At 43.0% G+C, this 19,678-nt stretch overlaps 1 protein-coding gene across 5 annotated transcripts in view; it reads left to right on the forward strand.

Annotated features, from left to right (window-relative positions):
• Positions 1–19,678, forward strand: part of PIR (pirin) — a 98,284-nt gene that overhangs the window by 18,674 nt on the left and 59,932 nt on the right. For all 5 annotated transcript variants that reach the window (XR_008201587.1, XR_008201588.1, XM_052663233.1 and 2 more), the window contains 2 exons: positions 16,860–16,943; positions 19,421–19,627. Coding sequence is in view for 3 of the 5 variants with exons in the window: in XM_052663233.1 (XP_052519193.1) it covers positions 16,860–16,943; positions 19,421–19,627 (291 nt within the window). In the remaining 2 variants the exon portion in view is untranslated. The remainder of the gene's footprint in view (positions 1–16,859; positions 16,944–19,420; positions 19,628–19,678) is intronic.

The following is a 19,678-nucleotide window of genomic DNA, read 5'->3' on the forward strand; positions in this document are numbered from 1 at the left end:
AACACATTTTGTGCCTTTTAAATTCATCCTTTAAATTATAGCCTTGGGACCTTCCAGGTTTTAGCACTGAAAGACCTGTGTTCCTGGGAACCCCTTGGTCCTGGAGAAACCAATGCTGTTGGTCACTCCTGCTTCAACTGAAGGGTTAGGAGTAACTGTCCTGCCTGCTTCGCAGGGCTGTTTTAGGATGATCTGGTCCATTCTTTCCTTAGCTGGGCTTAGAAATGTTTTATCACGTTTTTTACAAGCCTCAGCAGGTTCTTTAATCTTGTTCAGGAGAACAGACCTGCTGTATTTCCAGGGATGTGCCCATCAGAAAAGCCACACTTAACGTTTACTGGTTGGCAGCCAGTGGCATTTGCATGCAACCCCTGAACAATATCCTGAGAGGAAGGGTAGGGTTCTGGTGATTCATACCTAAAACTTACAGCTGGATCCAAACCTCCTGTCTCCCACACAACCTGTTTTTACTAACTCATTGTACTTTCAAACCCAAAGCATACCATTGTTGAATCAAAGCTGGAAAAAAATAAGAGTTTAGTTGAATTCAAAATCTATTCTGGAAAGGAAAAAATAGGAAAACTAGGAAAGAAGGATATTTTCTGAACATCAGAAAGACTATTGTTCAAGGAACATCCTCTGTCATCTCTTAACATGGAGGTATTGACAAGTTCCTGACACTGTGAGGAAAAAGATGAGAATGTCCACCAGCACTGTCGTGACTGAATATGGTTCTGGAAGCTTTGAGGCCATTAATAAGAGTTATACCTCTTGGAAAGGAGGCGGAAACAAATTCTTGTGGGAACCCTAACCCTAACCCATGGTGGCTACATCCAGCTTTGGGTGGTGATGTGATTGGAGGAGGAAATTACGGTCACAGCTCAGCGTATGGATGGATGTTAGTGCGTGTGTTTACTTGGCATGAATTGAGGGTAACACTAATAGAGTATAGAAAGGACACTAAAGTCTCCCTCATTCCGAGGACACCCCTTGGCACTGCCATGCTAAGAACATCAACCAAAAGTGTCTTACTTAAATGGCCAGATAGGTACTTCCCTGGTGGTCCAGTGGGTAAGACTCCACCTTCCAGTGCAGGGTGCACAGGTTCAAACCCTGTTTGGGGAACTGAGGTCCCACATGCCATGTGGTAGAGACAAAGAGAAAAAAAAGTAAATGGCTGGGTAGACAATAACTGTGCAAGCCACCTACTTTCCTGCACAAAGGCAATAACTAGATATAATGTAGGGGAATCCCATTCATAATAACAATAAGAGCCCCATATAATTCCAGGGCAAAAACATATTCTCCTTTAACCCAGTTACCTTACTTATAGCAATCTAATAATTTCCTGAAAAAAAAAAGCCCAATGTGAGAACAGTGGCTTGTTATACAAGTGTTTCTTCCAGTGCAATATTAAAAAGTTAAAAAAAGGAACGAAGTATCTAAAATAAAGGGGAGTGATTATATATGTGGAGATTATATATCAGGAAATTATTATATACCTGAAAGTTGGAATATTATGCAACATTGTAAAAGCAGATGTTATAAACAGTTTACATTTTCATGAATCATGGTCTGTTTAAATGGAGGTTTATCACCCTTAGTACTACTGCTATTTTGGGTGGAGCATTCTTTGATGTGGGAGGGAGGGGGAGCTGTGCATTTTTGGATGTTTAGCAGCATCCCCATCCTCTTCTCACCAGATGCTAATAGTACCTATTTACCTCCAGTGGTGGCAACAAAACATGTTTCTAGATACTGCCAACTGTCTTCTTTGGGCAGGGGGGCCGCCACATTGTCCCCAGTTGAGAATTAGTGGTCTCCTTGGATGTGTCCATACAGTAACATACAACCCAGCTGTTAGAAGAATGCCGCAGCGTGATAGGTCCTGATGAAGAAGAATCTCTGTGATAGCTGGAAAGCAGCAGAGGCAAAGTACAAGCTTGTTCTGGCATGATGTAGGGCTTGTATAAAGAGCAAAGACTATACCTTTATTCTCTTTTACAAAATGGTCTATTATTTATTGTGTGGAAGATGGATTATTTGAATGGATGGTGACTTCCACAGACTACACTGATGCGAAGAAAACAAAGTCTCAAAAGTCACAGCGATAATAGAAGAAGATGGTTGTTAGAGAATGAACGCACAATGACAGGCACAAATGTACATCTACAAAGCTTTTTTGAAATTTTAGTGACTTTTATGTATTCCTAAGCTTCCCAGATGGCTCAGAAGTAAAGAATTCTGCCAATGCAAGAGACCCAGTTTTGATCCTTGGGTCGGGAAGATCTCCTGGAGAAGGAAATGGCAACCCACTCCAGTTTTCTTGCCTGGGAAATCCCATGGACGGAGGAGCCTGGCGGGCTGTAGTCCATGGGGTTGCAAAGAATTGGACACGACTGAGCTACTGAGCAGCAGCAGCAGCAGTATAGTCCTAAGATTGTACGGCTGTTGCCACTGACCCCAGCTGTTTCCATCACCCCCCAAAAGACAGCCCTTGCCCATTTGCAGTCACTCCACACTGCCACTTCCCCAAACCTCTGGCAACCACACTGTGTTTCTATGAATTTGCCTATTCTAGACACTTCATATAAAAGGAATTATACAGTCCGTGGTCTTTTGTGACTGGCTTCTTTCACTCAGCATAATGTTTTCAAAGTTCATCTATAGTAGTCCATATCAGAACCTTATTCTTTTTAATGGCTGACTAATAGTCCATTATATGGCTATGTCACGTTTTGCTTATCCACTCATCTCTTGATCGACAGCATATAAGTGGTTTCCACTTATACTTTGATTCTTGGGTAGATTCTAGGTCTAGATTATCTCTGAAAGAATAACCAAGAAGCTGGTAATGTACCTTCAGGAGAAGGTTACTGGTGGTGAGGGAGAGTGGGAAAGAATTAATTTTCATTCTAACCCTCTTTTTCTCTTTGTGCCATTAGAATTTTGAACCATGTGCATTGGTTATTTCAAATGTTGATATTTTTGAAAGTCCCTGTTCACTTGCTATATTTGAAGATTAAACAGTGCTCTTGTGGTTAGTGAAGGACCTGATGCTCACTTGCTCTCCAGGAACTCTTGTGGGTCTGCCCCTGCCACATAAAATCAACCTGGTTTGTGTTCTATTCTGGTCAATCAAATAAGTTAATAATACATGCCAGAGTGGAAGGGAGGGTGTGATCTTAGGGCAGCTTTTTCTAGGAAATATTTGTGTACCATTAGAGGTGCCCATGAAATTTAAAATAGGGGTTCAAATTAAAAAACATAACTTTGTCCTCTACAGTATGTTCCCTGTCCAAAAGGAAATTAACATTGTGTTTATGTGCACATGGAAGCACACCAGTGAGTTTAGAAGTGGGGGCAGAGGACTTTCAGTTTGCAAGAAAGAGAGAAAATAATTAAGGAGGAACAAGAGTGGTCCAGTGCCTGAAGTTTCGTGTTCGGGGGGAGAAGCTAGCATTTCTAACAGGTCTGGGAGGGCTTCAGGAAAAGTTTGGCCATTTAGTAAAACTGTAAGGGATAAGTTAGATGACTGTCTGGACAGCAGAGGAAAAAGTACGGGGCATAGTATGGGGATGAACTAAAACCAGGGATTAGTTTAGGTAGAATTAAAAATTGGGTGTGTAGGGCAGGGCACGATCTAAAGCTGTAGGTCGGGCCATCATTGGAGAAGGTCTTCAAAGCCAAGCTGGATCTCTAGTTATGAATGAAAGGCCAATATGTATATCCTGAAGCTCCCGGGTTAATGCAGTCATTTTGAAATTAGAACCATCTTTAGTCTAAAAGTCTGGTTTTTAAAGTGTGCCAGTGGTTCTCAAACTAGGGGTGATTTTGCTTCCCAGCGTCTTGTGGCAATTTCTGGAGACCATGCTGGTCACACCAACTGGATGGTGCTACTGCCATCTGGTGGGCAGAAGCTGGGAATGCCGCTGAATATCCTGCAGCGCCCATGACCGTTTCCCAGCATAGGTCACATGAGGGAAAGTGGCAGTTTAATGGAAATGTTCTTCAAAAGTAGTCCAAGTAAATTCCAACAAATTTCCCCATCTGCCCCACTCCTACCCAATTACAGTTATAGACAGAAACCATTCATGTCTGAAAGACTACATTCCTACAGTTCGTAAGTAGACAAATTCAAGGGGATGTAATAAAGACTATAAACTAGTCTTTAAACATTCTTTTATGTTACCAAATATAAAATAACGCTTCTTCATTGAGACTAAAAATAAGTCTAGAATAAATTAGCATAGACCATTATAGGACAAAAAGCTTTTTCCAAATGTTCAACACTAGAGCAAAGAAAGATTCTTCAAAGTTATCCATCAGTAGACTCCAAATGAAATGCCTGACCACACAAGATTAAATGCATAGGAAATTTGTCATGCAATAATATTAGCTACATGTTTTATGAGAAACTTCACATGCTTTCTCTACATTACCTCTAAACCTCCCAGCAACCCTGAAAGCAGGAATTGTTAGCTCCCCATTTTACAGATGAGGAAACAGAGGCCAAAGAAACGGTGACTCGTCAAGCTCACACACAGTCCATACAAGGCAGGTGGGTTCATCTAATCTGGGCCCACACCTGTCCCCTCTTCCATGCTGCTGCTTCTGGAACAAAGTTTCCATTCTATACCTCATTCTACCTCTGTTACTTAGTGTGGGACCCAGTGCTTTCATGGTTCAGGGACCTGATTTTCCTGCCTGTAAGTGCAAAGTAATACTCTCACTTCTCTGAACATCGAGTATAATGAGGAAGTAGATTGGGTTGGTTGACTGTCTGGATACTTGGCCAGTCATTTAACTTCTTGTAGCAACAAGGAGCAGAGAAGGCGATGGCACCCCACTCCAGTACTCTTGCCTGCAAAATCCCATGAATGGAGGAGCCTGGTAGGCTGCAGTCCATGGGGTCGCGAAGAGTCGTACACGACTGAGCAACTTCACTTTCACTTTTCACTTTCATGCATTGGAGAAGGAAATGGCAACCGACTCCAGTGTTCTTGCCTGGAGAATCCCAGGGACGGGGATTCTGGTGGGCTGCCATCTATGGGGTCGCATGGAGTCGGACACGACTGAAGTGACCTAGCAGCAGCAGCAGCAAGGAGATGTTCGTGATCTAGGAGTAACGTGATAGTTAACAAAATGGTGCTTTATTTGTTTGTGACCTTTTACTACAACCTAAAGATTCTTTTCCTCATCCTGTACACTGGTTTGTCCCAGCCACACCAGCTTTTTACCAATATTTCAGGCTTTAAAAAAATTTGTTTATTTTTAGTTGGAGGATAATCGCTTTACAGTATTGTGTTGGTTTCTACCAAACATCAACATGACCGATATTTCAGTCTTTTAAGGACTAGCTGGTGGGGGTGGGAGTGCTGCCTCCTCCATGAATTACTCCCCTATTCCTCTAGATTCTTCATCATCAAAATTGATCTTAATTCTCTCTTTCCAGTGTGGCTAATCGTACTTCTGTTTAGCATTTGTTCCTCTAAGCTGCCTATTTCGGTAGTGTTTCCCCTGCTGGAATTGCCAGTTGTTCCCTGAAAGTAGGGAAGGGATAATCATTGCGTTCCTTCTGGGTGCTTTCTAACTACCCATTAATGAGTTTGTGATGATATTGTCTCTTCTGCAGGCTGCAATGAAATAAAAAGAGAAAGAGATTTTAAAATATTTCAAAATTTAAAATTTAAAAAGACAAAGACAAAATCCCTCCATTAGACCCCCTTATTATAAAGTGTTTTATTGCTTCTTGAAGGCCAAAATCGTGAGAACTGTGTCCCAGTAGCACAAGTGCAATGAACACATTCACAGGGAGTTTCAGAAATTAAATCCTTACAATGAATTGAATCTGGAATAAGAAATCACCCATCAAAAAGTGTCAGCTGCTTAATTAAATATAATGAAATTTTAACAAAATATTAAAACAAGAGGGAAATTGACAGGATTCCCTTAAATCTGTCTCTGTAAGAGCCTTGTGCACCCAGGCCTGCCTAGGACCATGTGTGTGGAGGAGTGTTTCCAGGCCTTCTTTCTTCGGTGTTGGCCTTAACAACTTTTAACTAGAGGCTGCTGGGCAGAAAAACTCCCTTCTACTCCACAACACAGTGCCTCCCTTAATGACTAGAGGGCAGCCTGCTGTGTGGACATGTGATCTTTGAGCAGAGACAATGTGCTCAGGCTAGAAGATAGTCTTAGTTACCAGTAAATATTTTCACAACACATCTCTGGTTTGGTGAGAACTGATTTTAGTAATGGAGAAGGAAATGGCAACCCACTCCAGTATTTAAACAGCACACATCACAATGACCAGCAGAGGGCACTGTTAAGCAACAGTGCTTTGAACGACCCACTTTACCGGCTGGGTGCATATGTGGGAAACTGGAGTCATCCTAGAGGCTGGCACATCGTTCCCGTGAGCCCCTTTCAGTATAACATGGGAGATGAGGCAGTGGATGTGAATGCCTTGACTACAGTTTTACAGAATGGAGGTGACATCAATTAAGACGTTGGCAAGACGATGGCATGGGGAGCCTAGGGTACTTTGTCTGAAGAGATTCCCCCAGAAGGTTGAGTGGGGTTTGAAGAGGAAAGGTGTTTCTGAATCTGGGCTCCTCGAAGCAGCTGGAAGATTCTCTGAGAGTTTGCAGTTCAACCTGAGTAGATTTGGGAATGTGATCATCATAGAACCTCGATGTGCATGTCTGAAATTTTATTCAGAGTGAAAGGAAAATTAGTGGATTTGGGAGGCTTACAAATGGGAACAACAGAAGAATAGAAAAGGAAAATTGCTCTCAAGTCAGTTGTGGGAGCACTGGCTACTCTGGCAGCTCCCGTCAGCTCTCCTCCAAGGCGGGCACGGTGCTTTCAACACCTCCATTAGTGCCGAGATGACGCCAGCATTTGTGGCACACCGTGGGAGAGTGAAATGGTTTTATTTTCAGAGACAGAAAATGTTAAATCCTTGCTCTGCCACTATTAATTGTGTAACCGTAATCACATTAAGACATAGTTTTTTCATCAGTAACATGTAGGTAATATATTTGCAGGATCATATGCTTTGTGAATGCCAAAATACAAATACAAGATGCTGCCCCTCCTTCCTTCCACAAATCTTCAGTGTCAGCTATATGTTCTAACCTTCAGGAAGTATCATTTTCTTAGGGAAGACAGACAATGAATGAATAACCAAATGATTATATAATATATAATTATATGTTAATTATATAGTGCCCTTCATGGAAAAGCTAGGAAGAAGAAATGATCAGAATAGAAGGATTGAGACTAGATTGACCAGTTAGATTGGCTGGTTGTGGGGTGGCCTCTCTTAGGGAGTGACATTTAAATGGAGGCCTGAATGAAGTGAGGACGCAAACCATGAGAATATTGAGGGAAATACATTCCTGAGAGGTCAAGAGAGGACTCAACGAACGGGATCTTGGCTCGAGGAAATGTGGCAAATGTGTTGATTCTAGAACTTACTGAACACTTGTGTGTTTTGCACACATTACCTGGGTTAGTCCTCACCACACTTGGTGAGCTCATGGCCTAGGTCTCTGTTTTAAACGAAGAAACCGAGCCTCGGAGAAGTTAAGGATTTCACCCCACATCTCACACCTAGTGAATAACCAACAAAGCCCAGATTACACCCAGGGTCTCAGTACCTGAGTGGTTCTTGAGGCAGGGCTGTGCCAGCAGAGGGCAGTGTTGGCAGGATCCCAGAAGCACTGGCGCCTCCGGGGTTGTAACAGGAAATTTCAAGGCAGGACCCAGCAGAGCTTTTAAAGGTTTGGGTTTGCCCCTTGGCTGAATACCTAAACAGTGTCGCTCATCTGTTCCTCTTTTGTGCAACGACCTTTTGGCACTTGTGAAGGTATTTTTGTGAGGTTGGGACTGGATGAGCCAACAAAGGGATAGCGTGCACTTTCCAGGTTTCTCAGTGATTGCTCAAGAAATTAAAACATTTTTGTAAAATAACTTAGGTCCTGAATTGTATGGATTCAAGCATTCTGTTTCTGTCCTTGAAAATCAGTTAGCCGCTTCAGTTACGCAAGATGTTCCTTGCTGGCCTCTCTCATTAGCCATGACCTTAACCCATGTTTTTGTTTTGTTTTTCTGTTTTTCCTTCTCAGCTACCAGTAGGGAATATAAAAGCACCATTTTAGGGCAAATGGAAATTAAAACAGAGTTTAATCTAGAATATAAACTTTTTCTTTTAAAGAATACATTTTGCATCTGTAGCAGTGAATGAAGTCATGATACTCTCCTTCTTAAATACCATCCGGAAAGAAACAGCAAACTATTTGGTGCTGTAATTCTTCAGAATTAATTTATAACTCCTAGAGATGCATCTTCTCTAAGCTTCATACTGCAGGTGACGCTTTTCTTTCATTACTGTTGTGGGTTTTTTGTCTTTCCATTTCCAAATACAAACACAAGCAAATAAGAACTGACAAGGAAGCATAAATATTTAGTAAAAACCCGTAGAAAGTTTAGGATCAGAAGGAGGAAAGGACACAGCAGGACCAGGATGCACCACAAGTCCTTTAAGAAAACACCTGTTTCAAATTACAGATTTCTTTCTTAATTAGACATACACAATTCTTGAGTTTAAACATAACACTCCCAGTTCCGTCAACCACCCACAGCAATTCTCCAGGTGTTCACGATTATGTAATGTCCTAAAAAATCATCTGGATTGTGTCAATTCTCAAAGTACTGCCTGAGCTTTTTTTTTTTAATCCGCCACAGACGTTATTTTATCATCTAGTGTAGCAATTACAGCACTTAGCAAAAGTAAATAAATAAAAGGTAGTAAAGTTTCCTCGGTTTCTGATTTTTCTTTCCCCAAAGGCTAAAAGTGTGTTTTTTCCTTTAAGTAGTAAAAGGTAGGCATTATGGACTCAGTAAAGCGTCATTGCCTAGACTTCTCTAGTTTTATGGTATTTAGGATAGGCGAAATGCTATTTACTTTGGTATTGCCAGAGAAAAGAGGACACACTTCCCTAGTGGCTCAACTGATAAAGAATCTGCCTGCAATGCGGGAGACCTCGGTTTGATCCCTGGTTTGGGAAGATCCCCTGGAGAAGTGAAAGGCTACCCACTCCAGTATTTTGACCTGGAGAATTCCACGGACTGTATAGTCTATGGGGTCACAAAGAGTCAGACATGACTGAGTGACTTTCACACTCACACCACAAAAGTAAAGAAAATGAGGAGATAACGGTCTTTTCATTCTTTTAGAAACAGTGTTGGAATTGCTCTCTAAAATAAAATTTGGAAAACAAACAAAAAAACTCTTTAGATATCCATGTAAATTTTTATCTTTAAATGAGTCATGCCTCCCACAATTTACTTTTGAAAGTTGCCTGACACATTTTTAGATGCTTAACAACTTCAAACCCCTAGATTTGGATAATTAAAAAATCTTGCAGGACGGAAAGAACATGATTTGAAAGAGACTCCTTTGAGAACCCAAAGGGGAGCTTCAGTGCAAGCAGAATGAAAATTGCCTTTATTATGCAGTTATTTTAATTAAAAATGCATGCATAGCAGGAAAAGGAAAGCAATTCTAGACACCACACCATGTAGTTGAGCTGGTTGTTTGAAATTTGGAAGCTTTTTATTTGCCCTCTGAAATTTTTAAGCTTGTATGGAGTCCTAAGTGTCTAAGTCTTTTTTTGATATGAGTACCCTCTACAATAACTCCAGGTCTTTTCCACCTAGTAACATATTAAAGTCAGAGCTACCGGTGTTGTCCTCACAGCTAATTGATTCTTAGTGTTTTGCTTTGTGTCTCACTGCGTTCCTGTCCAGCCCCAGGTCATCTACACAGGGAACCAGTATTCAACGGCATCTATGTAGAATAAAGCATATCATTACTTCCATTCACTGATTAGTGGCAGCACCTTTTTATTTCCTCCAAACAAAAATAGTTTCCATTGTAAAAAAAAAAAAAAAAAGTACTCATTGCAGAAAACTCAGACTATCAGAAAAGAAAGTAGATAATAAAATATACCTGCAATTCCACCCTTTGGAGATGACCTTTAATCACATTTTGGTGCATGTATATCTGGGCACTTACAGGCATACACAGCATGACTGAGTATAGTTTTATTTAAATAAACCCATTTCAGTGCATCTTTGCATTTGATCCCTTTAACTATAATTGCTGTTCTGTAGCCTGCTTTTCTGGTTAAATAATATTTCATTTGTCTGTGACAGTGAATAAAGATCTGTATTACTTTTTAACAGTTGCATAATAATATTCTCTTGTATGGCTGTACTGTCATTTATCCAAGAGGAATATTAACCACCTCAGATATGCCGATGATACCACTCTAATGACAGAAAGTGAAGAGGAACTAAAGAGCCTCTTGATGAGAGTGAAAGAGGAGAGTGAAAAGGCTGGCTTAAAACTCAGCATTAAAAAAACTAAGACCATGGTATCTGGTCCTATCACTTCATGACAAATAGATGGGGGAAAAGTGGAAACAGTGACAGATTTTCTTTTCTTGGGCTCCAAAATCACTGCTGACAGTAACTGCAGCCATGAAATTAAAAGACGCTTGCTTCTTGGAAGAAAAACTGACAAACCTAGACAGCATGCTAAAAAGCAGAGACATTACTTTGCTGACAAAGGTTCATATAGTCAAAGCTGTGGTTTTTCCAATAGTCATGTATGTATGTGAGAGTGGCCCATAAAGAAGGCTGAGCACCAAAGAATTGATACTTTCAAGTTGTGGTGCTGAGAAGCCTCTTGAGAGTCCCTTGGACAACAGAGAGATCAAACCAGTCAATCCTAAAGGAAACCAACCCTGAATATTCACTGGAAGGGCTGATGCTGAAGCTGAAGCTTCAATGCTTTGGCCTCCTTATGCAAAGAGCCAACTCATTGGAAAAGACCCTGATGCTGGGAAAGATTGAAGGCAGGAGGAGAAGGGGGTGACAGAGGATGAGATGGTTGGATGGCATCATCAATCAATTGGGCATGAGTTTGAGCAAACTCTGGGAGATGGTGAAGGACAGGGAAGCCTGGCATGCTGCAGTCTATGGGGGGGGCGGGGCGAAGAATCAGACATGACTTAGCGACTGAACAACAACAAGAACCTTGTTAACCCATCATCCAGATTGTTGCTGTGTTTTTTGCTACCATAATAAACATTGCAAGATAGATGTGTGCAGACATTTTGTATTCTTGTTGTCTCCTTAGATTAAAATCTTTGAAGTATAGTTTTAAAATTCTTAATGCATTTGGAACACATTTCTGTACTGGAGTGGGTAGCCGTTCCCTTCTCTAAGGGATCTTCCCAACCCAGGGATCAAACCCAGGTCTCCTGCATTGCTGGTGGATTCTTTACCTGCTGAGCCACAAGGGAAGTCCGAGAATACTAGAGTGAGTAGCCTATCCCTTCTCCAGCAGATCTTCCCAACCCAGGAATTGAACTGGGGTCTCCTGCATTGCAGGTGGATTCTTTACCAACTGAGCTATCAGGGAATCCCTTTCTGTATATAGTGGGGGCTTACTGTCTTTTTGCTGAGAAATAGAATACTGCCTGTCGTATCCGTAAACAAAGGATGTCACAGTCATCAGGATTGTGGCTATCTCTGCTGGTGAGCTGGTGAACCCTGAGGAAACTCAAGTAAAGAATATATGCCATCTAGCAGCCATCAGGGGGCTTCCCAGGTGGCTCAGTGGTAAAGAACCCACCTGCCAATGCAGGAGATGCATGTTGGATCCCTGCATTGGGAAGATCGCCTGGAGAAGGAAATGACAACTCACTCCAGTATTCTTGCTTGGGAAATCCCATGGACAGAGGAGTCTGATGGGCTACAGTCCATGCGATCGCAAGAGTCAGACACAACTTAGTGACTAAACCACTACCACCACCAGCAGCTATCAGCCACCACTGCAGCCACTCCCTATGGTGAACCCTGAGGAAACTCAGGATGTGAAAACATAGGATACTGGCCCCAAATAGCTGAGGTGCATATCAAAGGAATGATTTCAGTGAACTTAGACTCTTACATCTTCCCATACACAGAAAAGCACTAAATTCCTTAACTTGAGACATCTAGTTTTCTTTGATTGACGGTTATCTTTTGTTCCTATTACCTGCCCTTTGTTGCACAGTTCCTATAACTAGCTCCCCCTTTGCTGCCTCAGAGCAGTTCTCTCAGGGTTCCTTGAGATGCTGCTTCCTAGGCTGGAAGTCCTAAAAATGTCCGCCAAATAAAACATAACTCTCAACTTTTAGCTTGTGAATATTTTTTTAGTTGACATTTCATATAGTCAGTCTCTTGTTCCCACAATACGATTTATTGGAAAATGCATCCCTGGGCCCCCTGATTTGAAATTGCTGTGATTATATGTTCATTTCTCCTACAGATGAGTCTCCTTTATTCCTGTGTCAGTGTTGCATTGTTGCCATTATGATTGCAAGTTCCCAAGCAGGGGTTTTAGACTTAAAATCTAATCAGAGTTCTCCCGAGAAATAGAACCAATTGGATACACAAAGACCGTGTAAGAGGAGATTTATTATAGGAATTGTCTCACATGGTTAAGGAAGGTGGGCAAAGCTCACAGTCTGCCATCTACAAGCTGGCCCTGGTCCAAGGGACTGACTGCTGATGTACGTCCCAGAATTCGAAGACTGAGAACCTGGAGTTTTGATGTCTGAGGGCAGGAGAAGATAGGCATCTCAGCTGAGTAAGAGAGAGCATGAATTCACCTCCCTCCACCTTTTTGTTCTGTTCGAGCCCTCAAAGCATTGGATGTACCCACCCACACTGGTGATGGTGGAACATGTATCTTCAGTCTGCTGAGTCAAATGCTAATCTCATCCAGAAGCACCTTCACAGATGCTCCCAGACATAATGTTTTACCTACTATCTGAGCATCCCTTAGCCCAGTCAAGTTGACAACATAAAATTAACCACCACAGTCTAGATCCTCTAGTTTCTGTAGCCATCTGCCTGTCACCTGCTGAGATAAAGGTCACTGCCAAGGCAGTCCTGTACACAGTATATACCCCAATGACATTGTTCTGCAGGATGACACATGAAGAGTCCTCATGTCACCCAGCTTGATTTTCACTGTAGTAAGTGCTCCATAAATACTTGTTTTCAAGATCCAGCACTCAATAAAATTTACTCCAGAAGAGCTGGGTTTATTATAAGGCTGCAGTGTAAGATCTCAACAGCATGACAGTAGCAGGTCTTAAATTGCCCTTAATTGGGGGTATGAAGGGACAGAATAAATAATGGCCTGTTTTCCCAGCCTGGATTCTGAACGATTTCAGATGAAAGAGTAAGAAAGATAGATAGCAGACAAAAATAGACCTTTATTTCCAATAAAGATGATCCTGTCAAATGAGGCTTATGCCTGCAGGCAGCTGGGCTTCCGAATACCACACCTGAAACTGAGGCAAACTGTTCCGATCTCACTGGATTGCTGGAGCTGGCCCTTCTCATAGAGGCGAAGAGCGAAAGAGGACCCTGGCCTTCTGTGGGCAGGCTGATTCCCAAAGAGGAAGGGAAGAGGCAGGGTTCAGTATAAGAGAACAGTTTCTTTTAAGTCGACCAATCAGATCAAGCTGTTCCCTTCCAACCTTGGAGGGGTGGGTGAGCTGCCGCAAGAATTGAGTGTTAAGTCCATGGGGTCACAAAGAGTCGGACACCACTGAGCGACTAAGTGACTGAACTGAATTGAATATTAATGGAGTACCCTCTGTGGGGAGGGAGATACATCACAAAGGGCAGTGGAGGTTTTCCCTAACACTTTGTGGAAGGTCCTGCCCTGCTGATGGAGCAGGGACTGCATGATAAAGGAGGCCAAGATCGTGGCTGAACTAAACATGCATTAAATGCTATACTTGGTTTTATTCTGTGGCCCCTTCTTGTCTCTGTAGGCTTATCTCTTGCCTTTCCTGTTCCTTGAACGAGAGATGATCTCCCTTACTTCTTGATCTTCACGTATGCCTGGAACACACTCCTGGCCCACCTTCACTGTCATCTTTTTTGTCTGGCTTACTCCCCTCCCTCCTTAGGCTTTACTTCCTCTGAGAAGCTTTATCTGGCACCCAAATGTGAGCTAAATCCTTCCTGTGCTCCTCACAGTAAATCCTTCCAATGAATATTCAGGACTGATTTCCTTTAGGATTGACTGGTTTGATCTCCTTGCAGTCCAAGGGACTGTCAAGAGTCTTCTCCAACATCACAGTTCAAAAACATCAATTCTTCGGCACTCAGCCTTCTTTATGGCCCAACTCTCACATCCATACATGGCCACTGGAAAAACCACAGCTTTGACTCTACGGATGTTTGTGGGAAAGTGATATCTCTGCTTTTTAATACACTGTCTAAGTTTGTCACAGCTTTTCTTTCAAGGAGCAAGCGTCTTTTAATTTCTTGGCTGCAGTCACCATCTGCAGTAATTTTGGAGCTCAAGAAAATAAAGTCTCTCACTGTTTCCGTTGTTTCTCCATCTATTTGCCATGAAGTGATGGGACCAGATGCCATGATCTTCGTTTTCTGAATGTTGAGTTTTAAGCCAACTTTTTCACTCTCCTCTTTTACTTTCATCATGAGGCTCTTTAGTTCCTCTTTACTTTCTGCCATAAGGGTAGCATCATCTATATATCTGAGGTTATTGATATTTCTCCCAGCAATCTTGATTCCAGCTTGTGCTTCATCTAGCCCGACATTTCACATGATGTACTCTGTGTATAAGTTAAATAAGCAAGGGGGCAATATACAGCCTTGACATACTCCTTTCCCAATTTGAAACCAGTCCGTTGTTCCATGTCTGGTTCTGACTATTGCTTCTTGATGTGCATACAGATTTCTCAGGAGGCAGGTCAGGTGGTCTGGTATTCCCATCTCTTGGAGAATTTCCCACAGTTTGTTGTGATCCGCACAGTCAAAGGTTTTAGCACTCTTGCTTTTTTTTATGATCCAATGGATGTTGGCAATTTGATCTCTTGATTCCTCTGCCCTTTCTAAATCCAGCTTGAACATCTGTAAGTTCTTGGTTTATGTACCATTGAAGATTGGGTCTACTTTTTATGCCTTAGGATAAAGCAAAAACATAGACTACAAAAAAACCTGGCCTAGATATGTATAATGGATTCTTGTATGAAGGAGGGAATATTTTTTGTGTAAAATAGTGGTGTCTGATGTATATGCTAAGACCTTTATAAATATTTTTCTTCTCTTACCTCTTGGGTATATTTTTTTGTTTTTCTTCTTAAAAGGTAGTATTTTTACTCTGTTTCTTTTTGTCGTTTTAGAGAGTTGTGACTTGTTGGTAAAAAGTATTATCTGTTTTTAAGCTTCCATGTTTTTAAGTACTGGTTCAAATTGCTGTATTTTGTGGACTGGGTCTTTGAACAAAAATTAAATCTGGCTTACATAATTACAAGAGATGTAGGGATTTTAATTGCAGACTACATTTTCGGTTTCGTTTGTTTAAATAATGGTTAAAGAGAATTTTGAAATAAAATTTCCAAGACTAAAAGGATAAACACATTAGACTTTAAAAGAAGCATTAGCATAGCTATAATATGAAAACTTTGTCCAGTAGTGCAAATGATCAGAGTTGTCATCCATAAGCCAGAAGCAGGGAGCCATGTGTGGTTTGCAGATAAACATGATTTGGTGGATAGCTTTCAGAACTGTTGAGGCTCATTGGTATTTCTTGTTGGCATTACAGGTGAATTTCATAAGTGTGTACAAAATAAGCAAAATGGAAAGTTGAATCTAAATAGAGTTGTACAGAGAGGGCCCCAACCTCAACATACACATGATGTTTTAAGCTTTTAGTATTAAATTGTATATTTCAAATGTTACCATGTCCTTGGAGTAGTGTAAAATCCTTGCTAAGTATTTGGTGTCTTTTTCATCTTTGTTAGTTAGGGTAATCACAGTATTTTTTAAATACGAATTTTAGAGATGCTTGATTTTTTCCTTTTAGTGAAATCATGAACTAAGAAGGGCTTGATTTTCTTGTGCAGTTTAAAATTGATGCCATCTTGTTTTGCCCAGAGATACCATGATTGCAGAGGCTCCCAGGAAGGTTTTGCTCTCCACACAAAATGCCTACCATAGATGGCTGCCGATATCCAGGTTTATTTATCAAGATCAGTGTTATCAAGTGAAACTTTCTCTAAAGATGGAAATGCCTTATCATCTGCACTGCCCTACTATGGTGGCCACTAGTAGGGCTGTTGTACAACCCGAACTGTGACTAGTACAGTTGAGGACCTGAATCTTACGTTTTGTTTAATTTTAATTACTTTAAACTTAGCCACTTGTTGCTAGTGGCTCCCCTGACGGACAATTCAGAATTTCAGCATGGACAGCGCTTTTAGATTTAATATGGACATGCCTCTGGAAAAGTCAACTTGAATTTCTGTGAAACCATCTGACATATCTTGCCAGCATTTATTGAACAGTTTTGTGGGTGTGCGTGCCGGGTCCTCTGGATTTCTCCTGTCAGCTTGTAGAGGAAGGTGTGGAGGTCTGAAATCTGTCCTCCGACCCACCTGTCAGCGTGGTCTCGGTAACAGGGTTCCTGCTGTCTGAATGGGAGCTTCCTCTCTTCACCCTGAGCTCTGGAGCCCCTCTCACCCAGTCAGGGGCTCTGCTTGCTCAGGGCTGCTTCTGCCTGGAGGAAGGGGCTTCCAATTGAAATTCTCTCAAAGATGTTACCTGGCCTAACAGGGCCCTGTCAACTGAGGTCCATCCCCTCAGCTCACCTGGCAAGTTTTCCTAAACACATTTTCAATGGAAAAAGTGAACAACTCTTCACAGCTCTCCAACATCTTTTTCTTCTGTTCCACCCCACCCCGCCCCCAAAGGTATCTTACCTCCTGGAAGGGGGCAGCATGGCCCATGAAGACTTCTGCGGACACGCTGGTCAGTTGAACCCAGGAGACCTGCAGGTATGGCCAAGACGAGGAATGGCTGATGGTTCCATAGTCTGGCTGTTGCTGATGACCCCACCCACGCCTGGTGCCGTCTCGCGTCCCTGCTCTGTCTGTCACGTCCTGGACTTCTCCCTTCCTGTGGCTCCTGGCACTCCACCTGGAAACTTGTGCAGGGCTCTTGTGTTCTTCTCTCATGCTTCCCTAAACCACCCCCCCCCCAGTCATTTTTTAGCTCTTACCTAAATCTTTTTCTTATGTTTCTCAAAAGAGGAATCACGAGTCACCGTCTCAGCTGCCTTCTCTTCTACTCTGTCCTCCACTCATTGAAGTCAGGGTTGGCCTCTCAGCACTGCCCCCAAACCTCTCCTGAAGCTGTCCATGTCCTGGTCACTCACAATGTCCCAGCTGCCACACTCACTGCTCCAGTTTCTGTCCTCATCTTTCTAGATCTCTCTGCTGTCTTTGAGACAGTTTTCTATCTTCCAGTTCATTTTCAGGGTAGGTATTGTCACTTAAGAATATGACCCAAACCCTGCCACCATACTAGTCCTGTCGGACACATGTTACAGTTAAAATTCCCAGGGAGCGCTTGGGTCATTTTTGCCAGTTTTTTATAAGCCTGACCTCTATATCAGGTGCTTTCTGGGATCATTTATGTATTTTGTGGGATGACAGCTGCAAATATTTGAATTGTGGCATTTCAGTGAACATAGATTGAAAGTGAAAGTCATTCAGTCCTGTCCAACTATTTGTGACCCCATTGACTATACAGTCCTTGGACTTCTCTGGGCCAGAATACTGGAGTGGATAGCTCTTTCCCTTCTCCAGCGGATCTTCCCAACCCAGGAATCGAACTGGGGTCTCCTGCATTGCAGGAGGATTCTTTACCAACTGAGCTATCAGGGAATTAGATGTGAGAGTTGGAGTATAAAGAAAGCTGAGCACCAAAGAATTGAGGCTTTTGAACTGTGTTGTTGGAGAAGACTCTTGACAGTCCCTTGGACTGCAAGGAGATCCAACCAGTCCATCCTAAAGGAAATCAGTCCTGAATATTCACTGGAAGGACTGATGCTGAGGCTGAAACTCCAATACTTTGGCCACCTGATACGAAGAACTGACTCATTGGAGAAGACCCTGATGCTGGGAAAGATTGAAGACAGGAGGAGAAAGGGACAACAGAGGATGAGACAGTTGGATGGCATCACTGATGCGATGGACATGAGTTTGAGTAGGCTCTGGGACTTGGTGATGGACAGGGAAGCCTGGCGTGCTGCAGTCCATGGGGTTACAAAGTAGGACACGACTGAGCAACTGAACTGAACTGAACTGAACTGAGATGGAAAGGCAGAAAAGCAAAAGGGCAAAAGTCATGGCCCAAAAGTCAACAGTAACATGTCACCAGAGCAGAACGTAAAGTGTAGGGTTGTGACCCTAGAAGTGGGTTCTTCCACCCTCCATGCAGGAGCTCTAATGTGCCTTGGCATGGATCCCAGCAGGATTGAGGCTCAGGTGCCCACAGATGCAACCTGCTCATTAACCCCCTTTTTGGCTTTCTCCCTTGTCCGGCTTGCTCTTCCTTTCTGCAACACTTTCTAGATGAACTCCCTGCACTGGAGACCTGTCTCAGGATCTTCTGCAGGAGGAGCCAAGCTGAGACAGACAGGAGATCTACCTATTGTTTTCTAGCTCTTCATCTCCAGATCCTAAGCTTGGCATCTGGGGCTGGCCCCTCATATGCTCCTACTAACTAAGAAGGAAATGAATGCATGTAAGATCTGCACAGCAGTGGAGGCAGTAACTTTCTCCAGGTAGTGAGGACTCCGTTAACAGAGTCGAGCCAACCGACTCAAGTCAGCTGTCTGGGGTGTGGTGGAGTCTGTGGGCCTCTACATGTACCATGCGCCCATCCTCCATCCTGCTCCGGGCACGGCCCTCTGCCCAGGGAAGGGCCTCTCCCAAGGTGGTGCTCCCTCCTGCAGCGTGGCCCACACTTGAGGGTTTGTTGATGTGAGGATAGAGAGCCTCCATCTGGGACAATTCTAAAGTTTCATCCAATTCCAGGGCTCCCTGCTGGAGCAGCTGAGGCCTCCACTGTAGCTGCATTGGTGATTGGCTTCTCTTTGTGCCCCTTCCTGCTTTTCTCACTGATTAAGATGCATCTCCTGAGAGCTTTCCCCAGTTTACCCTCTGCCTGCAACTTCCCATCTCAGAGGGCAACCTGAGACTCAGAGATGCCAAAGAGGGGGTTCTTCCACCTCTGTGAATGCCCGAGCTGATGCTTTGATTTCACACTTGGAGGCATGGGATGTGTTTGGAAAACCAGAAAGGGCCACAGCAGTTGTCGCTGTCATTTCATTATCCCTCATGGTGCCTGGGGACTTGGAAAGCAGCACTTGTAAGGTGCCTGGCTTAGTTACTGGGGTGTAATCGTCCACCTGCCGGCTCATTAGAGGCCAGGTCACCCTTCCTTCTTGTCGCTCTGGTATTTGCAGTGGATGACCGCGGGCCAGGGCATCGTGCATGCTGAGATGCCTTGCTCAGAGGAGCCAGTCCACGGCCTACAACTGTGGGTTAATTTGAGGAGCTCACAGAAGATGGTGAAGCCTCGGTACCAGGAACTGAAAAGTGACGAAATCCCTAAACCCAGTCAAGATGGCGTGACCGTTGCTGTTATTTCTGGAGAAGCCCTGGGAATCAAGGTGAGCCATGCCGTGGGGTGTCTGTGGAAGCTGAGGCACGTGGCGATGCGA

This window comes from Budorcas taxicolor, chromosome X (assembly GCF_023091745.1).
Source record: "Budorcas taxicolor isolate Tak-1 chromosome X, Takin1.1, whole genome shotgun sequence".
Classification (NCBI taxonomy): Eukaryota; Metazoa; Chordata; class Mammalia; order Artiodactyla; family Bovidae; genus Budorcas; species Budorcas taxicolor.